The 25966-nt window shown below is 42.2% G+C and overlaps 1 protein-coding gene across 1 annotated transcript in view; it reads left to right on the top strand.

Moving 5' to 3' along the window:
- The window catches only part of LOC126251510 (fatty acyl-CoA reductase wat-like), a 225445-nt gene that overhangs the window by 135658 nt on the left and 63821 nt on the right, over positions 1–25966 (top strand). The window contains exon 3 of the mRNA XM_049951985.1: positions 19867–20186. Coding sequence (XP_049807942.1) covers positions 19867–20186 — 320 coding nt within the window. The remainder of the gene's footprint in view (positions 1–19866; positions 20187–25966) is intronic.

Raw genomic sequence — 25966 nt, 5'->3', positions numbered from 1 at the left:
CAGTAGCAGACAAATTGCGCGAGAATCGGGAATCTCAAAAAGGTCGGTGTTGAGAACGCTACATCAACAACGATTGCCCCCGTACCATATTTCTGTGCACCAGGAATTGCATGGCGACGACTTTGAACGTCGTGTACAGTTCTGCCACTGAACGCGGGACGATGACAGATTTTTTGCACGCGTTCTATTTAGCGACGAAGCGTCATTAACCAACAGCGGTAACGTAAACCGACATAATATGCACTATTGGACAACGGAAAATCCACGATGGTTGCTACAAGTGGTTCATCAGCGACCTTGGCGAGTTAATGTATGGTGCGGCATTATGGGAGGAAGGATAATTGGTGCAATGTATGCTGATTTCCTACGTAATGTTCTACCGATGTTACTACAAGATGTTTCACTGCATGACAGAATGGCGATGTACTTCCAGCATGATGGATGTCCGGCACATAGTTGGCGTGCGGTTGAAGCGGTATTGAATAGCATATTTCATGACAGGTGGATTGGTCATCGAAGCACGTGCACCGCATCTGACGTCCCCGGATTTCTTTCTGTGGAGAAAATTGAAGGATATTTGCTATCGTGATCCACCGACAACGCCTGACAACATGCGTCAGCGCATTGTCAATGCATGTGCGAACATTACGGAAGGCGAACTACTCGCTGTTGAGAGGAATGTCGTTACACGTATTGCCAGATGCATTGAGGTTGACGGACATCATTTTGAGCATTTATTGCATTAATGTGGTATGTACAGGTAATCATGCTGTAACAGCATGCGTTCTCAGAAATGATAAGTTCAAGCTTCTATAAATCTGCAGTATATGTCTCAGTACCACACATATATAACATAATGTCCCTCTGAACGATTTTTACATTTCTCCTTCTTGTAATTGCGACTGTCTTGGAACTTGAGCGTTAAAATATAGGAAAAAATTTGTACACGTCATTAACGGAAGTATCCCGCCCTGCCCAGAAAGACAAAGTAGGCAGGCTGCGCTGGTGTGGATGTGTCCACGCTGTAGCTCCGCCTACCGTAGTTAAAACTGCGTATAACACGGACATCAATGAAAGGTCTCAACTAGGAAGGGCTGAGCAGCAAGATAAATTCGTAATTCGCAACTATGAAACACGTAAAAATCGCTGGCCTCTGTTCAGAGAAGTCAAAAATGGCAGTAGGTGGCGTGCCAGTATCCTAAACGCCCGGGCGAACATGATTTTGGAGAGCAACACTTACGTAGACTCGCAGAAAGAGCTGGTGCACTGGTCTCTAAGAAAATGTCTTAGACACTCAGTCGCTCCAGCTCTGAAAAGATGAACTGGGTGCCCACGTATCGGTGCTGCAGAAAATGCAGAGCGATGTCTTCGAGCGTGTTCTTCGTCGTATGAACAGTCACTAGAGTGTCCACTGCAGTTCTTTAAGAGGAACTTCATCTTGGAGAGATGGAGACAGTTGCGGTGACGGACGCTTAAGACATACTCGAATTACGAAGAGGGTTCGTAGAAAACGCGGGCGTATGCCTTGGGCAATTGTAAAGTAAGAGGTGCCGGCGGCAAACCTTCCGTTAACGACGTTGTTTTCCACCGCTCTGAACGATTGTTGGTTGGGTCTGGGGGCTGCGTGAGTAATTGGTCGGGCGCTAACGAGCCAGATTCCGGCAGGCGGCCTCACGGCGCACCAGCCAGAGCAGTGCGCACCCTCCGGCCACGAGAACGGCATGGCGTCCTGGCTGCTGCGTCCAGACAAGTACGAGCGGGTCGTCCGCGACGTCACTGGTAATACACTCATCTCTCGCCACTCTCGCAGCTCGCCATTTGGCATTTTGTACGGAAGTAAATTAATAGATATCGTGTGGCTCACAACCAGCCATGCGTAATCCACCTGGGCTAGCGTAACTTTCCGTCTTGATCACTTTTTTATTTTTTAACTATACACCTTTACGCATTTCGAGTTAACCCATCATCAGAATATGTCAAACGCCAAAGAAATCGATAAGCAGTTTTCACGTCTACACAACGTCGATACAAAGCATCTCATTAGATTCTCATATTTTTTTCCTAGATCTCACTACGTTGGTTTAAGTTTCAATGTCGTACCTTATTTACTCAGGCTGTTCTACAGATGATCATAACAGTTACTGTACATAAAGAAAATGCCAGGCTTTGGTTTATTGATTGGATACTGAGAAACTGCATTTGACGTGTGAAAGAGATTCTTTAAAAAACTTGTACGACATCTCTTAGTGTGTTAGGCAAAGGTAAGATATCCATGTCCGGCTCCACCACTAGGATTCATTTAGTGTATTCAGAACAATCTAATCGAGCGAGGTGACTTTGTGGCACGACACTTGACTCGCATTCAAGAGGACGGCAGGTCAGATCTCCTACCGGCTGTGTACATTTAGATTTTTCGCGATTTCTCTAAATCGCTTAGGGTAAATGCGAGATAATTAATTCCTGTTACAGGACACAGCCGGTTTCCGCTTTCCCAAACTAAGCTTGTTCTCCGTCCCTAATGACCTCGCCGTCGACGAGGCGTCAAGCCCTATTCCCTCAAAACACACTACGCGAAATTTCACCGGCTTGCTTGGCTAATTTATCAGACATGGAAAGCTAAATGACAGTTTCCGTCTACTGTCTTACAATACTTGATTTCTGTTAGCAAATAAACAATTGCAATTGCAACTTCATCTTCAGGAGCAAGATGATCATTTGTCCAAGCGCATTGCGATGTGAGTGGGATGAATAACGCGTATTTGTAGAAGAGATACGAAGTAGGTCTTCACCAAAAATAACGCGACAATGAAGCTACATTGTGGTGTTATTAGAAATCTAAAGAAGGAACTACGTTCAGATACAACATTCATAGGCGGAGAAATTTCCCAGATATGCATTTCCCCACATCGATGTAATGAAGAACCTTCAGCAGTCAGCTAAAGCCCCGAAAATCAAGTTTCGTCTACGGATATTCTACAATTTGCTTAATGCTGATTCAGTTCATAACATACTACGGTTTAGCCGGCCGGTGTGGCAGAGCGGTTCTAGGCGCTACAGTCTGGAACCGCGCGACTGCTACGGTCGCAGGTTCGAATCCTGCCTCTGGCATGGATGTGTGTGATGTCCTTAGGTTAGTTAGGTTTAAGTAGTTCTAAGTTCTAGGGGACTGATGACCTCAGCAGTTAAGTCCCACAGTGCTCAGAGACAAAGTAGTACGCAAATATTTACAACATATTTACAATTTAGGTTGATAACGCGAGCTGAATAGTTCCTTCGGCCTTTGTTTCCCACACAAGTCAAACTGTGCTACACCTCGACTTAGGACGAGACCTTACTGCCCAACAGTTTTTTTTCTTTCTTTTCTTTCCTTTTTTTCTTTTTTTTTTAAATCCTGGAAAACATTGATGGATAATGTCTGCGCATCGGCGCATTTGGCTTCTGATGGAAGACGATACCTAAACCACCAAAATGGTCCAAAATTGGTAGGTAGAGTAGGGTCGTACATTGGTCTAAAACATCACCTGACTTCAATCCTGTGGCATTTTCTGTCAGGTCTCATTTCAAAAGTGAAGTGTACAGCGCTACCGCTGATACGGTTGAAGAACTGGAGTAGCTAATTTGGGCCAACTTGAGTCTTCTGTACCGCCCGTCGGCTTTGAGCCATGACTTTGTCCCGTTCTAGTAGGTGACGTCGTTCATGAACCAGCTTATGTTGCCAATTAATCGGATGTTAAATATTATCTTTGGTTGTTCTAGGAATGTGATTACAATTTACGTGAACTTCGAATTATTTATGTATGTATTTTCCACTAGAATGTAAAATTCTTGCCCTGAGTGCTAAATGCTTTGAAATGTCGTGCCTCAATTTGTGTGTTATAACAATGTTAACCTATTAATCCTATGTTTTATTTCAATATGTTGCCTGCTGTTAGTTTTGGCCATCTATACTGGTGTTGCTTTCGACTTTCTATATTGGTATCAGTCTTTTAAGTTGAACTATGTGGGTCAAGTAATGTTTTCGACGCCACCCTAAACCCCATTTTCCGTGGTTGTCCCACTAGCTTAAACATTTGTTGTTAAGAATTTTTGCGATACCATATTTGATGTATATACTTTCATGTCATAACAACGAGTGATGTTAAGAACCGCCATTTTTAAATAATGTTTGCGTTGCATCTTGGGGTTTCTTACGACATCATTGGTCAAAGACGACGGATAGTATGAAAGGGTCTGGTTTACCTGCTAATTGTGCTGTCTACTCAAGCTTTACAAGATGATCCAGGGATGTCTGAAGGAATTCGTAACTGATTGCAGAGACGAGTATCAAGTTGCATTCAAATACGGGAACGAGATGTGGTATACCTCCTTCAAGAGACGTTAGGGTTGATAAATTTAAAATGTACCATGCTGAAGCAGTATTGTATTTCGTGTTAAGGTAAACCACGTGCGAAATTTGAGACTTGTTAGAAAAGTTTGGATTTCAAATACTAGCTTACTAAGACAATATTTCCTACTGTAATCAGTGGCGTTTCGTAAGTACACGACTGCAGCTGTCTCGTGAACCGCTCGTTTGTGGACCTATGTATAGTGGAAAGTATTAACCTCTATATCGTGCACTGTTGCCCCTGACAGCTTTCGCTATTAACTATTGTTGATATTTTATAAACAGACACACAGACTTGTTGATAACTCGACTCTCCGCATATTTTGAACACGTCTTCTACTACGCTGTTTGTGACCACTTAATATTAACGTCGACTGTCCTATCTTAACGTCGATAGTTCGATTTGCAGCTTTTATTCTTGCCTTGTTTGAAATTGTAATCTGAACGATTAAGCGCCCATTTTATACCTGCGTTTCCGTTAAGCAGTTGTTGGTAATCGGTAATTTTCCAAACTATTGATTCGATCTTTATCTGTAGCCACTTAAATTTTCATGAAAGGTGTGGAAATTTTCTGAAGAGCTTTCGCTTCTTGTTGGCTATGGTGTATGTTCCTGCTGAGGTCCTACTGTAACATATAATTTCGAGGGGATCTTCAAAAAGTAAGGTACCCATTATTATGGCAGTACAAGTAACTTTTACTGAATGTTGCTCTACATTTCACAAGTGACGCAATAATACTGTTTTTCAGCATAGCAGCCAAACCCCTGTAAAGAACGATCGAAACGTTTAACCAATCGTTCAGTTGCTCGACGACAGAAATGGGGTTGGTGGATGAGAAAGGATGACGGATCTATCCGAGAACCGCTGTGTGAACATCCTTATCGTTAGAAAACATATTTCTCCACCAAATGTTTCGGCTTGCCGAAAAGACGAACATAGCGTGGTGTAAGATCTGGACTTCCTGATCAGCATAATCCATTTCTTTGTAGTTTGGTTTGGTTGATTCGAGGGAGAGAACCAAACAACGACGTCATCGGTCCCATCGGGTTAGGGAGGGAAGTCGGCCGTGCCCTTTCAAAGGAACTGTCCCGGCATTTGCCTGAAACGATTTAAGGAAATCACGGAAAACCTATATAAAAAAAAGGGGCTGGCCGGAGGTAGGTTTGAACCGTCGTCCTGCCGCACGCGACTCTATTGTGCTAACCACTGCGCCACCTCGCTCGGTCATTTCTTTATGGTCTTGGTCAAATTGTTGGCACCATTTTACTAGGACTCAACGCGAAGTTGCATTTCGTCAGTATACTACCAGAATTTCACGGTGAATCTGTGTGAACTTTGACCATTTGTCAACAAGAAAATAGTACTCTCCGGCGTACTTCAACTCCGGAGGTCGTTTGCAATTGCCTCGCCGTTTCACTCGCGCACTGCAATGCACCCATTATACGTATCGCAGCAGAACTGTGTCTACAGGAAACCCGAAACATGTGCTGTCTTCTGACAGTGCGTCACTCTTTTTGTACAATTGTTTCAGCGTGGAACGATATGTGTAACTTACTTTGTCATGTCACTTCATACTTTTTCGAATAATTTAGATGTAGGCATTTGATTCCAAAGGCCCCGGGTGCATTACATTTTACACGTATCGCCATGTGAGGGTACGCCCAGCACTGCCAAACACGATCGCTTTGGCGGTCCATATTTTATGGTGTGGTGAGGCATAATGTTGCATGGCCGTACTGACCCACAAATTTTTGAACACGGTACTCTTACCAGTCAGTGTTATTGTAGCACTGCACTCCTTGCCCATGTGCCTCTTTTATTGGGTGCATTCGACCATGACTTCAATTTTATTGGTAACAATGAGCCACGGTTGAGAAGCTCTTGGAACGCGAGGATATTCGGCGAATGGAAGGCGTGCGGTTCCCCCCGACATTGAGACATGTTGCACGTCGTGCACAGACACTAACGAACGTCCACCAGTTGTCAAAGGCGCTCACGGAAGAATGGAACACCCTACCACGTTGTGGAATGTCCGTTGTCGTCCGTTGTGATCACACACCCTATTAAGAACCAAATCCTGACATTGTAACGCCCAGCGAACCATCATGAATCGCGGCAACTTCAGTGTAAATACTGTCTTTGAATAAAACTATCATTCCTGTTCGTCTCATGGCCTCTTTCTTTCAGTTACCATCTGTAATGTACAATTCTTCATGTGTGCGGTCCAAATTTCGTCGGGAAATGTTAGCTGCGAGTGACACACCATGCGAAAGTTACTTTCGTTCTCTAGTTCTGTGCGCCAGTGTATTAACGCAGTGTCGCTTGTCAGCGGTAGCTTAGCATTGTTACCAAAATCAATCGTTGTTCTTATTGTAATATTCTGGTCATTAATTTGTAATTTGAACTTCTTCTGTATGGAGCAGTGATTACTCCTAGTCAGTGTTTCTTCTATTATTTTTCGACCGCACTTAGTCTAATTGTTGTTTAGGAGGACAAGGGGGCAGTTTCCAGACTAGCGATAAAACAATATGCGTTTTAGGTAAGGAACTAGTTTTTTCACCTTTGTACGCATTTATGTCAATACCCTTTTTCCAACGTTTTTCTCGTGGTTCCAGCCCTGAACTGCGATTGTGAAATGTTTCCATAACCTTCATTGGACTCAATACGGTTTCCAGCACCAGTTTATACAGAAGAGATCACATGTGAAACAGGATCTCAGTTCTGTAAACGGTGCAGGTATGCGATTCGTTGATCAAAACCGTCAGTTTTGCCGACAAGCTACATTTATTGTCCTACTAGCACAGAAAACAGGCCTTGCCCAGGTATTTATAGCTGTGCGTCCACGTCCGTACCACGAAGCGCTTCACCTAGTGGTAAATGTTTGTGACGTCATGTCTCCTGAATTCCTTGTTGTATATTAATATAATGTTGTAGGTTCATTCAGCGACATATACGGATACTGCCTGCGAAATTTATTGCGAAGAGAGTTAGTGGCAAAGAAGAAACAAGTTTAAACGTGATGCATCATCCGCCAGTTTTGCACGCATCTCACTGTTTATTACATCACATCTCATGAACTATGTGTCGTACAATGATATAGTTTTGCATTTAAATTCAGAGATGAATGTGATACTGTCTGTAAAATGTGTCACGAATGCAGTTAGTAGTGAGGTGGTAACAAATTACAACGTCATGCCTTATGCAGAAGAATTGCAATGGCAAAATAAGGATTCAAGAGGAAAGAGAAATTGCTTTGTGGACCACTAAACAAAGATCTGAGGAAAAGACTTGCCAAATGTTACATCTGGAGCGTTGCACTATATGGTGCGGAGACCTGGACATTGAGGAAGGAAGATAAAAGAAGATTGGAGGCATTAGAGATGTGGATATGGAGAAGAATGGAGAAAGTGAAATAGGAAGATCGATTAAGGAATGAAGAAGTATTAAGAAGAGTTGGAGAAGAAAGAAACTTGATGAGACCCATCAGAAAGAGAAAACGGAACTGGATTGGACTGTTTATTTGGACATTGTTTGAGGAGGGACTGTTTATTGAAGGAAGCAATAGAAGGAATAGTGGAGGAAAAAAGGGGAAGAGGAAAAAGAAGATATCAATTAAGCAATTAAGATCGCTTCTTACCATTTTCACGCCGCAGAACAGCACAATGTGCAAAATATTATCAAGAAAAATCCATTTCACATGTCAGAAACCGCTGGATATCTTTTCCAACAGATGAAATCGATTTCGCTATTTTTGGCGCTTGACGAACTAATGGCATACCCCACTGTAGGTTTCACATCAGGGAGAGCCTACTGAAGAAATTGACGACGGACTGTAGCGCTTCTAGCATTCTGCGAGTTCACGTACTCGGATAAATACTGATCGGTTCCGCGAGACAGAATTAACCTTTCCATCATGCACAGACTGCAACAGCCACTAGCAGTAGACGTGGTGTAGCACGATCTAGATTGGTCGGTCGATGGTCTGCTGCTACTTGGCGCGGTTGCAGTGTCACAGCTCTGTGACCAGATTTGCTGACACACCAGTCTCAAGTCCCAAATGACGTAACAGATTTCCTGGACTTTCTTCCAAGGTTCTTCCTATCTTGTCTTAGTTCCAGAGTCTCAAGAACGGGCCACGGAAGGGTGTGCAACAACTGGAGCCAGACTTCTAAATACTCGTTCCGCGCAATGCCGGACACACGCTTGCCTGGTACTTGAAACACCCTATAATATATAATACTCTTTGTTCCGACGTGCCTATGTCGTTAACTAACGACATAGGCACGTCGGAACAAAGAGTATTATATATGAACTTCAAGTCGCTGGTCTTCCAAAACCATACTGACTATTTTATGCAATTTGGCAGGTTTTTTGGGTATTCTTCATGTATATAGTTTTTTCAAATATAACTGAAAGCGAGGTTTTGATTATTATGCAATTAGTGTAATACTAGAGCTCAACCACATATAATTAATTTTAAATTAGATGTGAAATGACTTTTCGAGAAAGTTCTCAACCTCAAGTTAAACATCCCGTCGATAGTGCGGTCTTTAGAGACGCTCAGGATAAAATATACTCGTGTTTCCACACATTAAAAGTTAACAAAGATCAGACACTAATGCGCCCTGCTATACAGTCTCTATCTTACATTAAAATCAGTCCTCTCCACGCACCATCAGTCCCGTCGCAGCCAGCCACCCGTCTCTTCCTATACAGCGTCTTCTCCCATCACGCTACTCACGGAAAACAACTTGCAGGATCAGTGACAACTGAGTGATGATTACCAACGCTGACTCCAATTCCTTTGGTCATAAATTGCCCAAAACAAGTAATTTTATAGCAACACGTTATTCAAGATTTCTAGTTGAAGGAAATATAAAGGAGACTACTTAAAAAAGCTGCAGAAATGAAAGTGTTCCAAAACTAAAGACGGCATTTGACTTCCATCATCACGGGGAACTTACCAACAAACAAAATATCATTCATATCACCTCCATCTCTGTGCCAAATCGATACCTTCCCATTTTTCCCTGCTATTTTTTATTTTTTTCAATGTATGTTCCCTTCATTACAACAATGTTTTGATTCTACATCTACATATGAAGGGCTTTTTTCAATAGAAGTACAAGTCCATTTTTGTTCATTTTGAGATACAGAGTCCTAAAGTTAAATGAGCGCTGAAAAAGCTGCAGTTGAGATACGAGCATATTCAAGCATATGGCTTCTTGCTAGAGATGAACCTTTCTTTCTGTTTGTTTGGATCATTAATTTCAGAATCATTGTAGACAGAAAAGTGGAGGTAATGGACTTGTACCACTATTGAAATAAGCCCTTCATATATAAGTCGCTTGGCACCGTTTGTCCTGTGCCAGAGGGTACCTTATACCACTACTATTCATTTCCTCTCCTATTCCACTCGCGAATAGAGTGAGGAAAAAATGACTATCTATATTTCTCCACACAATCCATAATTTCTCTTATCGTCGTGGTCCTTATGCGAAATGTGCATTGGTGGCAGCATAATCGTTCGGCAGTCAGCCTCAAGTGGCGGTTCTCTAAATTTTCTCAATAGTGTTTCGCGGAAAGAACGTCGTCTTCTTTTCAGGCATTCCCATTTGAGTTCACGAAGCACGTCCGTAATACTCACGTGTTACGGACCTTCCCGATACTAAATTTAGCAACCCGCCTCTGAACTGCTTAGATGTCTTCCTTCACTCCGACATGGTGGGATCCCAGCACTCGAGCAGTGGAGTCGCACTAGTATTCTGTATGTTACAGACGAATCACACAATGCTAAAATTTTCCCAATAAACCAAAGTCGACCATTTACCTTCCCTACTACCTCCCTTACGAGCTCGTGATCCTTCAGTGGTGCTGAAGCTCTTATGTCAAGTACTGTCGTATCAATCTACTAGCAGTGCAGTGCAATGCCACTTGGTTACGATATTTTTCTGTTAAATCAAGAATGTTGTAATTTTTCGAAAGCAAACTCAATTATTCACAAATATCAGTTTGAAAATTATGTACAATAATATAAAATTATTTTTATCTTTGTAAATCTTGCTCGTCTCAAACATATGTTTTCATTGTAATTGCCCGCTCATATATTGATATGCAGGAAACTGCGTACAATTGTAATTTGATCAGTTACCGGTTCTGGAAAAATCTAGAATTTCTTGTAGTGATATATCGTTTGCCACACCCGCCAGAGGTTAATACGTTTTTGTCTACATGGAGAGTTGTAAGTTAGTCTTTATGCTACGGACAGAATGTGCGGGATGTACGTCTTTTATGTTGTCAACTGTAATTTGTATTGAGAATGCACTCAAAATGTTTTACGAACTAATTAACTAAGGACAGTGATTAGTAAGAAAATTGCGCACGCTCGCAAGGAGACGCTCTTTAACGGTGTGTACAAAGTTGATGCATAAAATTCGTTGGTTGCCACGTCAGCATGGAAAATAAACCGAAATTTGATGAAAATGCGAATAAGTATCTTCACTAATGTTCGACAAACCTGAACCTTCACATCATCCCCAAGAGAAACCAACGGTAAAAATTACAAATACATCCAGAAAATAAGACGAGTGTTAAAACTTTGTGCTTATCGTAACAACAATTTTAGAACTGTTTTATAACATTTCTGTTTCCCGTATTGTACAACTACCTATTTACGTAGCTATATGACTAGCTGAAGAGTTGGAGTTCTTTATCAACAAACTACGTAACAATGACTTAATTGGGGGTAGGGAGCAGCACTGTTACTCGTACACCAAGACACTGAAATTTCCGAGTCACGGTACCGTAGCGCACAATTAGAGAGCCAAAACAAAATGATGCAGTCCGTTGATGAAATGGAGTATTGTGCACTTATTCGTTTTCTACATTTGAAGGAGAAAAGCGCGTCAACAATACATATTCACTTCGTGTTAGTGTACGTCAAACACCGAACGAGGTAATCATTGGTTAATACACTGGACTAGCAATCGAAGGGACGTCGGTACAAATACCTGTCCAGCCACCATGATTTTGGTTTTCTGTGATTTCTCTCAATCGCTCCAGGCAAATGCCGGAATGGTTCCTTTGAAAGGGCACGGGCCGCGATGGATTAGCCGAGCGGTCTGAGGCGCTACAGTCATGGTCTGCGCGGCTGGTCCCGGCGGAGGTTCGAGTCCTCCCTCGGGCATGGATGTGTGTGTTTGTCCTTAGGATAATTTAGATAAAGTAGTGTGTAAGCTTAGGGACTGATGACCTTAGCAGTTAAGTCCCATAAGATTTCACACACATTTGAACATTTGATTTTTTTTGAAAGGGCACGGCCCATTTCCTTCCCCACCCTTCCCTAATCCGAACTTGTGCACATTTTGTAAAGACCTCGTTGTCGATAGGTCACCAACACTAATGTTCCTCCCTTGCTTCCTTGTATGTCAAGCACCATACCATATGACACTGTGGTTACGTGGCGCAGGAGCTTGTAGTGTTGTAAAAACGTGTTTGAACGACGCAGAACGAAGTGGCAGGCCATCTCTCAGCGAAGAACCGGGATTCACAAGAGAAGTGGAGGTCTCCCTATGTGGTGAACCTTGTATCACAATCGAGGCGACAGTGGAAAAGGCGAAAATAAGTTTAGCTCAGTCTTAACGTCTTGAACGACATTTTGAAGATGACAAAGACCACCGCCCACCGCATTCATGACTGCTCACACCTGTACAAAAATCGCGCGAGCCGAGGCAGCATCGGAAATGTTGCCACTGTTTCAAGCCAATCCAGATGACTTCTTTAGCCACCTAATCACGATGGGTGAGTGCTGGGTGTACCACTATGAACTGGAGAAAAAGAAACGAAGGAAGCAGCAGAAACGTGGACTTGCCACGGTCTAAACAGGTGAATACCCAGTCATCATCGAGGAAGGTGGTGGTGCTTGTCGGGACTACGAAGGTTAACTGCTAACAGATGACACTCGTATGGGACGAACTGTTATAGGAGCATACTACGTACCGATGCCCTCTGCTGCCTCGTGATGACTGGGTGTTGTGTGACGTCCTTAGGTTAGTTAGATTTAAGTAGTTCTAAGTTCTAGGGGACTGATGACCTCAGATGTTAAGTCCCATGGTGCTCAGAGCCATTTGATGCCCTCTGACGAGTTTACCGAAGATAGTCAAGGCGAAGAGACGCGGGAAGCAGTCCGAGGATTTTTGCTCCACGAAAACATCACAGTTCATTCTACACACGACCGAGTTCTGCCTCTCCCCCTCCCCCTCTCCTCATCCCGTCCCCTCCTTTATTTTCCACGCGGCACCCAGTGAATTCCTCCTTTTTCCTCGGATGAAGAAACCATTCCTTGGCAGGCATTTCCAGAGTGATTTTCAAGTTCGAACGATTCCCGAACAGCCAGAACGGAGCTTCTACATCCGAGGACTCCGCCATATCCATCGTTGAGAAAATGTGCAGCATTGAAGGGTGGACACGCAGAGAAGTTCTAACATCATTACCAAGTCTCGTGGGTGCTGTTTGGTTTTGTTGAGGTGATAATTAAAACTTCAGCTATCCTCGTCGTAAGCCGTAACAGGTGGGAGAGTGTAGAGCGGAGAACCACGCGGGGCCCTTGGCCGTATTCGGCTCAAGGGCGGCCAGTGGCCACCCAGCTCAGAAGGTCACGGCGCTGCCGCTGCAGCCGCAGCCGCCTGTTCGCCCCACTGCTGCGCGACAACGTGCTTCGCGTAGTAATTTTCTTTTCTGTGTTTTCGTGGGTTTTTAATTTAAAGTCTACGATTTCGTTGCAGCCTTTCTGTTACAGCTTCGAAATGGAAAGGTAGTCACACCAGATCCCCAAAATATTGTAAGTTCTGGTCAATATTTTCAATCCATAACTGCATGATTTGACAGATTTGCGTTCCTCCGAATTGTTTGCCATTTACGGTCAAATAAAACAGTTGCAATTTACAGGATAATTAATTTCTTTTATAACTAAAAACCAAAATAGTGTTCCAATATATAACAGAAAAACTTGGAAAGGTGACACATTTACATAAATATTTCCACACAATTCACTGATCCCACAGGCCCCTCTCTTGTACTTCAGACAATTGATTTTAGGTGAAACATAGCTGGAAAGAGGATGGAATCGCAAATTTAATTATACAGGCATAGTATCACAGTCTGCTACTGACCATCGATCCCTGTAATTCTGGCTCGTTACATAGGACAGTAGAAGCGTACTTTCAGACAAACAAAATATTAATCATAATAAATGAGAAGCGCTAATTTTATTAATCACATACATTTTTTCGACGAGATGATTAAAACTTTGACTACTCCCTCCCCCCGTAAAGTGTGCTGCTATTATATTCTTGTTACATTCGTTTATAGATGAGAACACATAGTATGTAAATTCTGTGATAACGGTGGTAAGGAAACCTTTTATGTGTAAAAAGCTATTGAGTGTGAAACGTCCCCTTAGAAAAAGTAATGAATTACTGTGCTGATAAACCTCTTACATTATTTGATTTTCAAACAGCTGAGCAGAACTGAACGTACTCAGACATTTCGCTCTTTACCTATTCTGATCAACACTAAACTGACACACAATATTTTTAGCGCAACGCAATCTGACTTTCAAAAATCCCTAAAAAAGAATGGCCCTGACTAACAATAACCTATACCTTTCATGAATCACTTACCTCACAAAAATCTTCGTTACTCGAACTACTGCAATACAGCTTGCGCCAATACTGCCAACTGAATAAAAGATTCTAACTACTGAAGGCACTAACTACGGATAGGCATAGTTAGCAAATGAAAGATTTTGATAGAGAACAAACAATGTATTTACCTTAATAGTGTTCAAAAGTCATATATATCAGTTCATGGCATCCAGTCTTACAAATTTACTCTCTCTGGTGGACACACGTCCAGATCACCCGCTCTCAAAACTCCGCCATTTCTCTCCCCACATCCTCCAACTTCTCAACGCTACGCGCTGTTAACATCCAACTGCACAATACTACAACAGCATATACTCCAACAATGCAAACCAACCACAGCCTTCACACAGCACAGTCAGTGATTTTCATATAGAGTGCTACGTGGCGTTACCAACATAAAAACCTAAACAGCCTACTTACAAGAGTTTAATTCGTACATTTTGCCGATGAAATACTAGTAGGACAACCGCTTTTGTACTTTCCGACATTTTCAATTAATGTAATGTAACAAGAAAAACAGCCACTCGTATATCAGGTAACTATAGATACCTGCGAAACCTATGAGGCACACCGAAAGAACTTACTATAGTATATTTCAGCAAATCCTAGAAAATTATACTTCTGTATAAGATCACTTAGCGATTTTTCATCAGATCACCCGTTTTTCTCGAATAGTAGACAACAAAAGGAAAGCTGTGATTCGATATTTCGCTTCTAAAAATTAGTTCTGTGCTAATGCCTTATTCGATATTTCGCTTCTAAAAATTAGTTCTGTGCTGTACATTCGTATATAAGCGATTAGTCTGTTTCGCGACTGATATATTTCATAGTAATTCTCACAGCTCCGCAGATCTGTTACACCCAAGGCCGTCAGTGGCTTTTCTCTCTTACTATTCCATCAGTGACCATATTAGTTAGTGTTGGCTATTATTTAGACATTTCGTACCTTGGCCAAGTGGATAAGGTTGTTTGAGGTATCGAGTCATCGTTGAGTACCCATTTTTCAGACACTCGCCGAGGGGTTGGAATTTGGACAGGGTATTCACAAATGGGAATATTTGCAAGCATGTTTCCATAAAAGTCCCTAGAATCTCGGTAAGAGCCAGGGAACTGGGACTATATGAATTTAGTACTAAGACAACACTGTCTCACTCACAAATACATGAGGTAGATAGACTCTGTGTCTGAAACCACTCACTCGTTCATATTTGGATTGCCCTCTGCGTCAGACATTATTTGGCTTCCGTTTTCCTTTCCATCGGTCTTCTGATTAGCTCGATGCGGTCTGCCACAAATTCCTCTCCACTCATCTCAGAATAGCACTTGCACCCTACGTCCTTAATCATCTGCTGGATGTATTCCTGGCTCTCTCTTCAGCAATCTCTCCAAGTACCACGGAAGCTATTTCCATGAATTTTTTCTTGTCAATATTTTTCGTATGTTCCTCTCCTCGTTGAACCTGTGGAGAACCTCCTCATTTATTGTCTTATCAGTCCACCTATTTTCAACATGCATTCCTGGCAACGCAGGAATATATCCTCTTTTCTTGTGTTAGTCCTTTTTAAGTCTTCCTTGCTCCGTACGACATGTGTTTTTTATCTTCGTGTACTTCGTGCTCCTCAATTTTGTTGTTAAGTTTATCCCCAATCTTATTTTTGCTACTCCTTATTACTTTCGTCTTTTCGGGATACTGTCACTCCATCCTGTGTGCTGAGTAGACTCGACATTCTTTTCAACAGGTCCTGTAATCTTTATCACTTTCAAAGAGGATATCAAAGTAGTCAACGAATCCTGTCATTGACATACATCGACTCTGAATTCTGAGCCCTCTCGGGAAACATTTATTTCCGTCATTGCTTCTTCGGTTTGTGGATTGAATAGTAGTGGCCTGTCTGATGCCCTTTCTAATTTGAAGACTTTGTTCTTAGACGTCTATTTTTATTTTTCTATCATGGTTCTTGTATATTTTGAATATAACCAGTCTTTCTACATCACTTACAGACATTTTCCTGAGATCTTCGAACATCTTGCATCCTTTTACATTGCCGAACGCTTTTTCCTATGAATGTGTCTCGATTTTTCCCAAACCTTGCTTTGTTATCGAGCGCACTGTCAGACCAACCTTGCTGGTCCCTTTCCCTTTGCTAATGTCTAACTGATCATTTTAAGTAACCTTAATTTCCTTTTCTCTTATTGTGTATGTCGTCTTATGGGAAGACCTTTCAATTTCTGCACTTGAGCGCCTTTGGTGTCCCTCTCAGCTTGGCGCAAGAAATAGGCGCTTGTGTCGCTTTGGCTTAAACCGACGCAGGTTCCAGTCAAATCTTAACGCAGATCATTATTGAATAGCTGTGTGTAACATCCCCAACATATAGACAACGGAGAAAAGAGCAGCAATCCATTGTGAAATCCCTCGTTTTATTACAACAGAGGTACATTTCAACTGTTATTTGCTAGAAATTACAAAACAAGAGAATCAGGAACAAATTTAACATAGTTCACAAAGTATCGTAAGTGCAAACATAAGCAACACATAGTGACATAGTATGTAACAACACATGACATAGTGTCATGTAGTAAACAACACCGTTTTTTACGCATTACTTTGGACTAATGTTATCTGCTGTTACATGGTATGTAACAAAACGTGACACTTTGGACTAATATCACATTCTGTTACATGGCTTGAAACTGTGCAGTCCTTGTGTTTGCACTTACGATTCGTTATTAACTATGTTATGTCTGTCCCTCATGCTCCTATTTTATAATTTTTATCACTACAGATGACTATGTAATAACTGAAACATAGATCTACCGTAATAAAACGACGGATTTGGCGATTGATTGCTGCTGTTTTCTCCATTGCTTATCTTCAAAGATAGCTGGGCAGAACACGATCGTATGGATTCGAATCTAATCACCAACATTTTCCTCACACATTGGCAACACTTAGGATTCATCTACACTACTGGCCATTAAAATTGCTCTACCACGAAGATGACGTGCTACAGACGCGAAATTTAACCGACAGGAAGAAGATCCTCTGATATGCAAATGATTAGCTTTTCAGAGCATTCACACAAGGTTGGCGCCGATGGCGACACCTACAAAGTGCTGACATGAGGAAAGTTTCCAACCGATTTCTCATACACAAACAGCAGTTGACCGGCGTTGTTTGGTGCAAGGTTGTTGTGATGCCTCGTGTAAGGAGGAGAAATGCGTACCATCACGTTTACGACTTTGTTAAAGGTCGGATTGTAGCCTATGGCGATTGCGGTTTGTCGTGTCGCGACATTGCTGCTCGCGTTGGTCGAGATCCAATGACTGTTTAGCAGAATATGGAATCGGTGGGTTCAGGACGGTAATACGGAACGCCGTGCTGGATCCCAACGGCCTCGTATCACTAGCAGCCGAGATGACAGGCATCTTATCCGCATGGCTGTAACGGATCGTGCAGCCACGTCTCGATCCCTGGGTCAACAGATGAGGACGTTTGCAAGACAACAACCATCTGCACGAACAGTTCGACAACGTTTGCAGCAGCATGGTCTATAAGCTCGGACACCATGGCTGCGGGTACCCTTGACGCTGCATCACAGACAGGAGCGCCTGCGATGGTGTACTCAACGACGAACCTGGCTGCACGAATGGCAAAACATCATTTTTTCGGATGAATCCAGGTTCTGTTTACAGCATCATGATGGTCGCATCCGTGTTTGGCGACATCGCGATGAACGCACATTGTAAGCGTGTATTCGTCATCGTCATACTGGCGTATCCCCCTGCGTGATGGTATGGGGTGCCATTGGTTACACGTCTCGGTCACCTCTTGTTCGCATTGACGGCACTTTTAACAGTGAACGTTACATTCCAGATGTATTACGATCCGTGGCTCCCTGCGAAACCCTACATTTCAGCAGGATAATGCACGACCGCATGTTGCAGGTCCTGTACGGGCCTTTCTGGATACAGAAAATGTTCGACTGCTGCCCTGGCCAGCACATTCTCCAGATCTCTCACCAATTGAAAACGTCTGGTCAATGGTGGCCGAGCAACTGGCTCGTCACAATACGCCAGTCACTATTCTTGATGAACTGTGGTATCGTGTTGAAGCTGCATGGGCAGCTGTACCTGTACACGCCATCCAAGCTCTGTTTGACTCAAGCCCAGGCGTATCAAGGCCGTTATTACGGCCAGAGGTGGTTGTTCTGGGTACTGATTTCTGAGGATCTATGCATCCAAATAGCGTGAAAATGTAATCACATGTCAGTTCTAGTATAATATATTTGTTCAATGAATACCCGTTTATCATCTGCATTTCTTCTTGGTGTAGCAATTTTAATGGCCAGTAGTGTAGATCTACTGTAATAAAACGACGGATTTGGCGGTTGACTGCTGCTCTTTTCTCCATTGTCTATCTTCAAAGATCGCTGGGCAGAATAGGATCGATGGATTCCAATCTAATTACCAACATTTTCCTCACGTACTGGCAACACTTACAAGGGAACCTCCCCATCGCACACCCCTCAGATTTAGTTATAAGTTGGCACAGTGGATAGACCTTGAAAAATTGAATACAGATCAATCGAGAAAACAGGAAGAAGTTATGTGGAACTATGAAAAGAATAAGTAAAATATACAAACTGAGCAGTCCATGCGCAAGATAGGCAACATCAAGGAGAGTATGAGCTTAGGAGCGCCGTGGCCCCGCGGTTAGCTTGAGCAGCTGCGGAATGACAGGTCCTTGGTTCAAGTCCTCCCTCGAATGAAAACTGTCATTTTTTATTTTCAGACAATTATCAAAGTTCAGGTACTCACACATAATCAACTTCGCTCTCCAGAATTCCAGGATATGTTCAGATTTGCTTGGAGATATGCAGGATTTAACGGTCTACACACGGAAAAATTTGAAAACGTTAAAAACATATGTTTTGACAGAGCACAGGGAAAACTGTGCGACTGTGAAACTGTTGCATTCATTTGTTGCAGTTCATGTGACAAACTCTTATGTTTTCATCACTTTTTTGGGAGTGATTATCACATCCACAAGAAAACCTAAATCGGGCAAGGTAGAAGAATCTTTTTATCCATTCGCCAAGCGTACAAGCTTGGTGGGTCGACAACATATTCCTGCCATGTGACGCACATGCCGTCACCAGTGTCGTATAGAATATATCAGGCGTGTTTTACCTGTGGAGGAATCGGTTGACCTATGACCTTGCGATCAAGTGTTTTCGGTTCCCATTGGAGAGGCACGTCCTTTCGTCTACTAATCGCACGGTTTTGCGGTGCGGTCGCAAAACACAGACACTAAACTTATTACAGTGAACAGAGACGTCAATGAACGAACGGATAGATCATAACTTTGCGAAAATAAAGAAAGTAAACTTTTCACTCGAGGGAAGACTTGAACCAAGGACCTCTCATTCCGCAGCTGCTCACGCTAGCCACGGGACCACGGCGCTCCTGAGCTCGTACTGTCCTTGATGTTGCGTATAGTGCGCATGGACTACTCAGTTTGTATATTTTACTTATTTTTTTCATAGTTCCACATAACTTCTTCCTGTTTTCTCGATTGATCTGTGTTCAGTCTTTCAAGGCCTATCCACTGTGCCAACTTATGACTAAATCTGAGGGGTGTGCGATGGGGAGGTTCCCTTGTTAGGATTCATCTGCTTTTCACAGCCGGATGCAGCGATGAACAAGTTGTCTAGTGTGGTGCGCTTTGTCACAAGAGGCCTGCTCTCTAAGTACGGCGGCGCGGCGCCGCTTTTGCAGAGGCGTCGAGACGGAGCGGGATGGTGGAGGAGTCGCCGCCGGACGCCCAGCCCGTGGCGAGCGAGCCCGTCGCCGGGGCCCAGCAGCTGGGCGCGCAGCACGACGGGCTGGAAGCCGACAGCGCGGACGTGCAGCCGGGCGGCGTGGTCGACTTCTACCGCGACTCGGTCGTCTTCATCACGGGCGCCACCGGCTTCATGGGCCTCGTACTGCTCGAGAAGCTGCTGCGCGCCTGCCGCGTCCGGAAGGTCTTCCTCCTGATCCGGCCCAAGCGCGGCAAGGACGTGCAGGCGCGCCTCGCAGACATGCTCGCCGACCCGGTGAGTAGGCGGCACGGTGTCGTTACGTGACCCGAAAATGGCGTCGTAAGAAAAGTATCGAATTCATCAAAGTATCAATACTTATCTTTGATAATAAAGGATATACAGTAGAACCTCGATTAACCGTCACCTCTGGAGCAACGAGGAAGAGAGAGATAGTGACAGTGAGAAGAGACAGCAGCAGTGGGAAGGTATGAATGAGATAGCAGCAGTAAGAGAGAGCAAGAGACGGTGACAGAGACGTGGACAGTAGTAGGACAGAACAAATGGGACAGTGACAGTTGGAGAGTCATAAAGAGATATCGACAAGGAGATGGACTGAATGAGTGAATGAGTGTGGGTAAGTGGGAGTATATGGGTATGAGTGAGTTACAGCGATGGTTTAGTGGGTGTGAGAGTGTTACTGTTAGGGTGGCTTGGGCGAGTGGGAGGTGAGTTGCACGTTAAAATGAATGTGATTATGTTCGTATGTCAGAATTTTTGGTAAAATTTTTAAAGGTGCCAAGGAAGGCAGTTTGTCCCCCATTTTTCAGTCAGTCTTTTAAACCGGATTGTATTCGCCTTTTTTGTGCTCCGACAGGGGCATCTTTCCGTTGCTTCAGTGTATATTTCATAAATTAGGTGGCTTTTCCCTGTTAGAATAAAATGTTAGAAAAATTTACCTCTTCAAGGGTATTTTCTATCTTGACAAGTCGGGTATGAATAGCGGCACGAAAGCTATCTTATTCAAATGCATTGCACGTTGCATGTGGAAGTGTGCAAATTCTGCTGCCGTTTCCCACAGCGGCTGTCATTCATTTATTTTGCTACAAGGATGGCTCTCTGAGACAATATTATTTACCTCTTCCTTGCGCCTTTCTCCTCCCTGTCGTAGTCTGAACTGGTGTGCATCTTATTCCCTCAGACTACTGTACCCTTTTCAAGAAGAGTTAACTCTGTTGTCTCTGGAAACGTCGTTCGTGAGGGGGCGTTGAGCCTTAGATCCATTCGAGATAGTGCTCAAGCTCAGAATTGAGAAATACGGGAAAAAATCTGATGCAGACTTTACCGATTGTTTCAAGTATACTTTTAATCAAATTCATCATTTTACCAGTTCACTGACTGGTTTTCGCGCTTCTTGACGCCTAACATAACATAATTAAATCATCAACAGGGGGACACATACAAACAAACTCTCGTAAAATCTCTGATGGATTCGACAAACTTGTAAGGTCTTGGAACATGCCTGTTTAAATTCACTCCACACTGTCTTCTGCGTCTTGCAGAAAAATGGGTTGACTATAAGTGTCTTTACCGATACGTCCTTCTGTCATATACAGTGCATCGTATGAGTTTCCAGGCATCTTCAAATTCCCTAACTTTAACTTTCATGGAGTCTTATGAAAAGTTGGAGGTGATGCTGCTATTTAAACTAATCGTAATAAACCTTACGAATTTTACCATGTAGGAAAATCACTGAAATTTTCGGTTGTACATAATACATAACGCAGCCACATGACCCCACGTGGGCAAGACAGAAACCATAGCGGATGCATAAATTAACAGTAATTTATTACAAAAATAAAAAGGAAGGCTTCCAAAGGGGCTAACGCAAATTATGCAAATACTATACATTAAAAGAGCTGACTTTTGCCAAAACCTTACCCATAATTATGTGCTCAATCAGCACAATAAGCTCTCAAAGTAAATCGAACACAATTTTGGAGAACGTTAACTCTTTAAATTTTAAGAAAGTTTGTAGACCCAGACGCCATAGGAATAAGCTGCTGTGCAACACTTGGGTGTTCTTTCATTCTTTGGGCCCGTAGTGCAAAATATATCTTCTAATAACATGATTATTATGAATAGCAGCCAGCTGCACTGCTCTTTAAATGTTATTTTTTTTTTTGTTTTGTTTTATGAATCATTTACGATGAACCCATTTCGGCATATTTCCATCATCAGGTGCTCTGAAGGTATATAAGTAAGTGATGGTTTTAGTGTAATGGTCGGTAACTATGATCAGAAAAGTTATAAAAGATTCGTTTGGTGTCTTTCCCTTACTTGTAATATCGTTACAGCCATTTCCCGCCCTTTGGTAGAATTATTAGTTTCTCCTTAGATATACGCTGGAGATGTATATCTGACCTTACCCCTAATTATATGTTTAATCAGTACGACACTATCAAAGTACACGCATGCTATTTTGCTCTTGACAGTTTGGATTACATATTTACATAGTTACCATTATAAATAAGTGACGTGTGGGAGTTAGGTTGTTTTTTGTATTATTTTGTACGTTTGATTGTAACTATGTTTTGCCTGGAATTTGTTTTAGTTTTGAGATTTTTATTTTTTCGTAATAACTTTGTTACTGTCTATGATTTGTGATGTTTCGTGCTGTTATGTATTTATTCTATACTCCTATACTCTTTATGCTGTTATCGCTGTAACTACAGATATGTGTTATTTAGTGTGTCTGATTTATAACTTTAGTCATTTTCTTGCTTTATAATGTGAACAAAGTTTTCTATGTACTTTTTGTGCTTTAGGTCGGTTCGTTCATTCAGTAAATTTGTGGGATTGCTGTACGCATGTGAGTACTAGTATAGCTCTATTTCCTCAAGGATGTTCATAAATGCTCCCTTTTGCGTAATGTGGAGGATTCCTAGTGTTTCGTTTATAGGCTTTACACGGGGTTTTTCTGTTTTTAGATGTTGAAAAAATATGGAGGGGCGTTAGATCGTCACTAACATAGGAAAGTCTCAGAAATAAGAAGAAAAGAGAATCAACATGAGCGAGTGGCAAATGATCTAGAGAACCGCTCGCATATACAGGGTGATTTTGCTAAACGGGGACAAACAGCAGGAAACGATCCGTAGGGTAAAGCCCGTCTCAAATGGAGCACGGTTCGCTACAGTCTTACCGGCCGGCTGCTACAGGTGCGGCTCCCTCGACGGCTCCGTCGCCTCCTAACCAGCTGAGGCCACGTTTCCTGTGACAGGTCTGTTGCTACTTTTCTTGTGAGGCCTCGCTGGGTTGTCTTCATGACGCCTGCGCTGGCCTATCAGAAGTCCTGTTTGGCGACTGACATCACAGCCTACAGGGCGGGAACTCTGAGACAACGCCTGTTAACCCTCGAGACTGAACAGAACGTCACGCACCCGCCGGCCGACCTGTGACCTTTCTGAGACGACCGTAAAGAAACCGATTGGTAGAAAAAAATGACTCTCACGTGTCTCATAGTTCTGCTCATCAGCCTTATGAGGAACTGCCTATCATTTCGTTAATGACCATATTGGGTGTGATATTTTAGAATTAAGTAAAATACTGCAAAAATAGGGGTCGCTATGAATTTGCAGTTGGTGCATGCTAGGTCATACGTTGCTGCGTATGAAATGTAGCTAACATATTGAATTTTTCTTTTAACTGTCAAGAATCGTTATCTATCAACATTCCTAAGAAAATGAATAGTGTGTAAAGCACTTTGTCCCGAGCTCCTGCGCCAACAAAAAAGCCGGAATGGAATATTCACAAAATTCCAAGTATCTCGTAAATGGTTTTAGATATCGAAACAAGACTTTGGCAAATGACACTATGCAAAGAAGAGAGTATTCGTTATATGATTAATATGCGAAACCTCCATATATACCGTGATATTTAAGCGACTACAGATTTTTTCAATCAAATGATGTAATATTTAAGCGGCATTGATAGCTGGTGGAACGAGACTTGCTGTGTGTTTAGAGCAGTATATGTGAAGACATTACAGTTTATTTTGATACCGAGGATGAGCATTTTCATAAACCATTGACACGTCTTTCCATCAGTTGCTGTTTTATGTTTCTGTCCCAATTTTAACTGCGTTAATATGTTAGAGAGATCAACATTTATAAACTCAGTTGCATTTTCGCGAAAGAAAGCGATTAAAATGTAACAAACAGTCTTATGAATTACTCAAAACGCGTCACTGATAACGTTTCTCAGAAGAAAAATAAAGGTGATGATGAGTCTGGGGAAAATAAATCGCTACTTTTTGTTGAAATTTCTGCGAAATTCTATGCCCCAGCGCATTATTAATAACGAATTACATGGATCAAAACTGGGCAAAGGTTTTTTTTGTATATCTCAGTAATCTAAGAAACACGAAAACAATTAACAGCACATAGTATGTCATCTTTTCTTTTCTATCCCTGTATAGAATAAGGGATTGTACTTTTTTTGCAACAAACAACTTTTACTTTCTAAAAGGTACTGTTAACCTGTTTACACCTTGACACGTAATTGACTGTATTTTGCAAATTTAATTTTTCAAATTTCTCATATCATCGAGGTATAGAAATGTAATTCTTTGGTGATTGTGAGTCCACATCATTATTAAACACACCGTGGCATAGGATTCCCTTAGAATTTCAACAGAAGTATCGATTTATTTTCGCTAGACTTCTTATTCCCTCTAATTTCCTTCAGAGAGACGTTTTCAGTGGTGAGTTTTGAGAAGTACGTTAATTTCGCTTGTTGCCACGGTCAAATCTGATTCTTTCGCGTAAACACAGCCGAGTTTGTGAATATTCCCGTCATTAAAATTCTAATGCAGTTGAAATTGCGACATAATCATAAAACAGCAACTGATGGAACGACAAGTCAATAGTTGATGGAAATGCCCATTCTCGATATAAAAATTAAGTGAAATTTCCTTACATATGTTGTTGCGAATGTACAGAAATTCTCGTTCCACCAGCTATCGATGGTGCTTAAATATTACATTATTTCATTCAAAAAATCTATAGTTGCCTGAATATAACGGTAAATATGGAAATTTCACGAATTAATCACATGGCAAAATGTTTTCCTCCTAGTGTACTATCATTTGTCAAACTCTTGTTTCAGCATCTCAAACCATTTACGAGATCTGAGGAATTTTTGAATATTTCATTCTGACCTTTTCGCTGGCGCGCTAGTTCGGAGTAACATGCTTTGCATACGATCCGTTTTCTCGACATTGGTAATAGATATCAGTATCCTTGAAAACTTAAAGAAAAATGAAATATGTTAGCTACATTTCATATGCATCTATATTTGAGCTAACAGGCGCAAAACGCAAACTCATAGTGACTTCTATTTTTCACTGCAAACCTTCCGAAATACTTGCAGTAATTTACTTAATCCTAAAATACCACAATAAATACGATGCTTAACGAAATGAAGCGGACGAACGAAGCTATAAGATGTACGAGAATCAAATTCTTTTACTGAATAATTTCTTTACAGTCGTTTGACAAAGATCACAGTTCAGTTAGTTCGCGCCCTGTCGTTTACGGAGTGAAGCCAGCCAGGTAGCTTCCGAGCCGAATAATTTATCGTGTGAGCCGTTTGGCGTGCGAGGTAGCTGTCACCCCCACTTGACAGCCAGTAGCCATGCGCGCCACCTAGCAGACTTGTGGAGAACCTTATTCCGTGTGTGATGGGTTTATGGAGCAAAATAATATATGAAGATACGACCAGAAATGCGTTCCAAGGGAGATGCTTCCACTTGAAGGTAGAGATGTTTGATAGAGCAAGTTTCAACGATTGAAAGCATATATGAGAACTCATCAGGCAGTTGAGAATGAGCTCCACACTTAAGAGAGGATTAAGACAGAGCTCCATGATGTAGTAACCACATTACCCTTTCTATCACCAGAAGGTACGTCCTCCCGCAGGATAGGCATGATTTCTCACAGGATGATTGAACCTATGACGTAGTCACTAGTATTCACCGCGTACACTCTGAAGGTGAACCAGTGCTGATAGTTCGCTGC

The sequence above is a fragment of the Schistocerca nitens genome, chromosome 4 (genome assembly GCF_023898315.1).
Source record: "Schistocerca nitens isolate TAMUIC-IGC-003100 chromosome 4, iqSchNite1.1, whole genome shotgun sequence".
Lineage (NCBI taxonomy): Eukaryota > Metazoa > Arthropoda > Insecta > Orthoptera > Acrididae > Schistocerca > Schistocerca nitens.
This window is presented reverse-complemented; position numbering and strand designations above follow the sequence as displayed.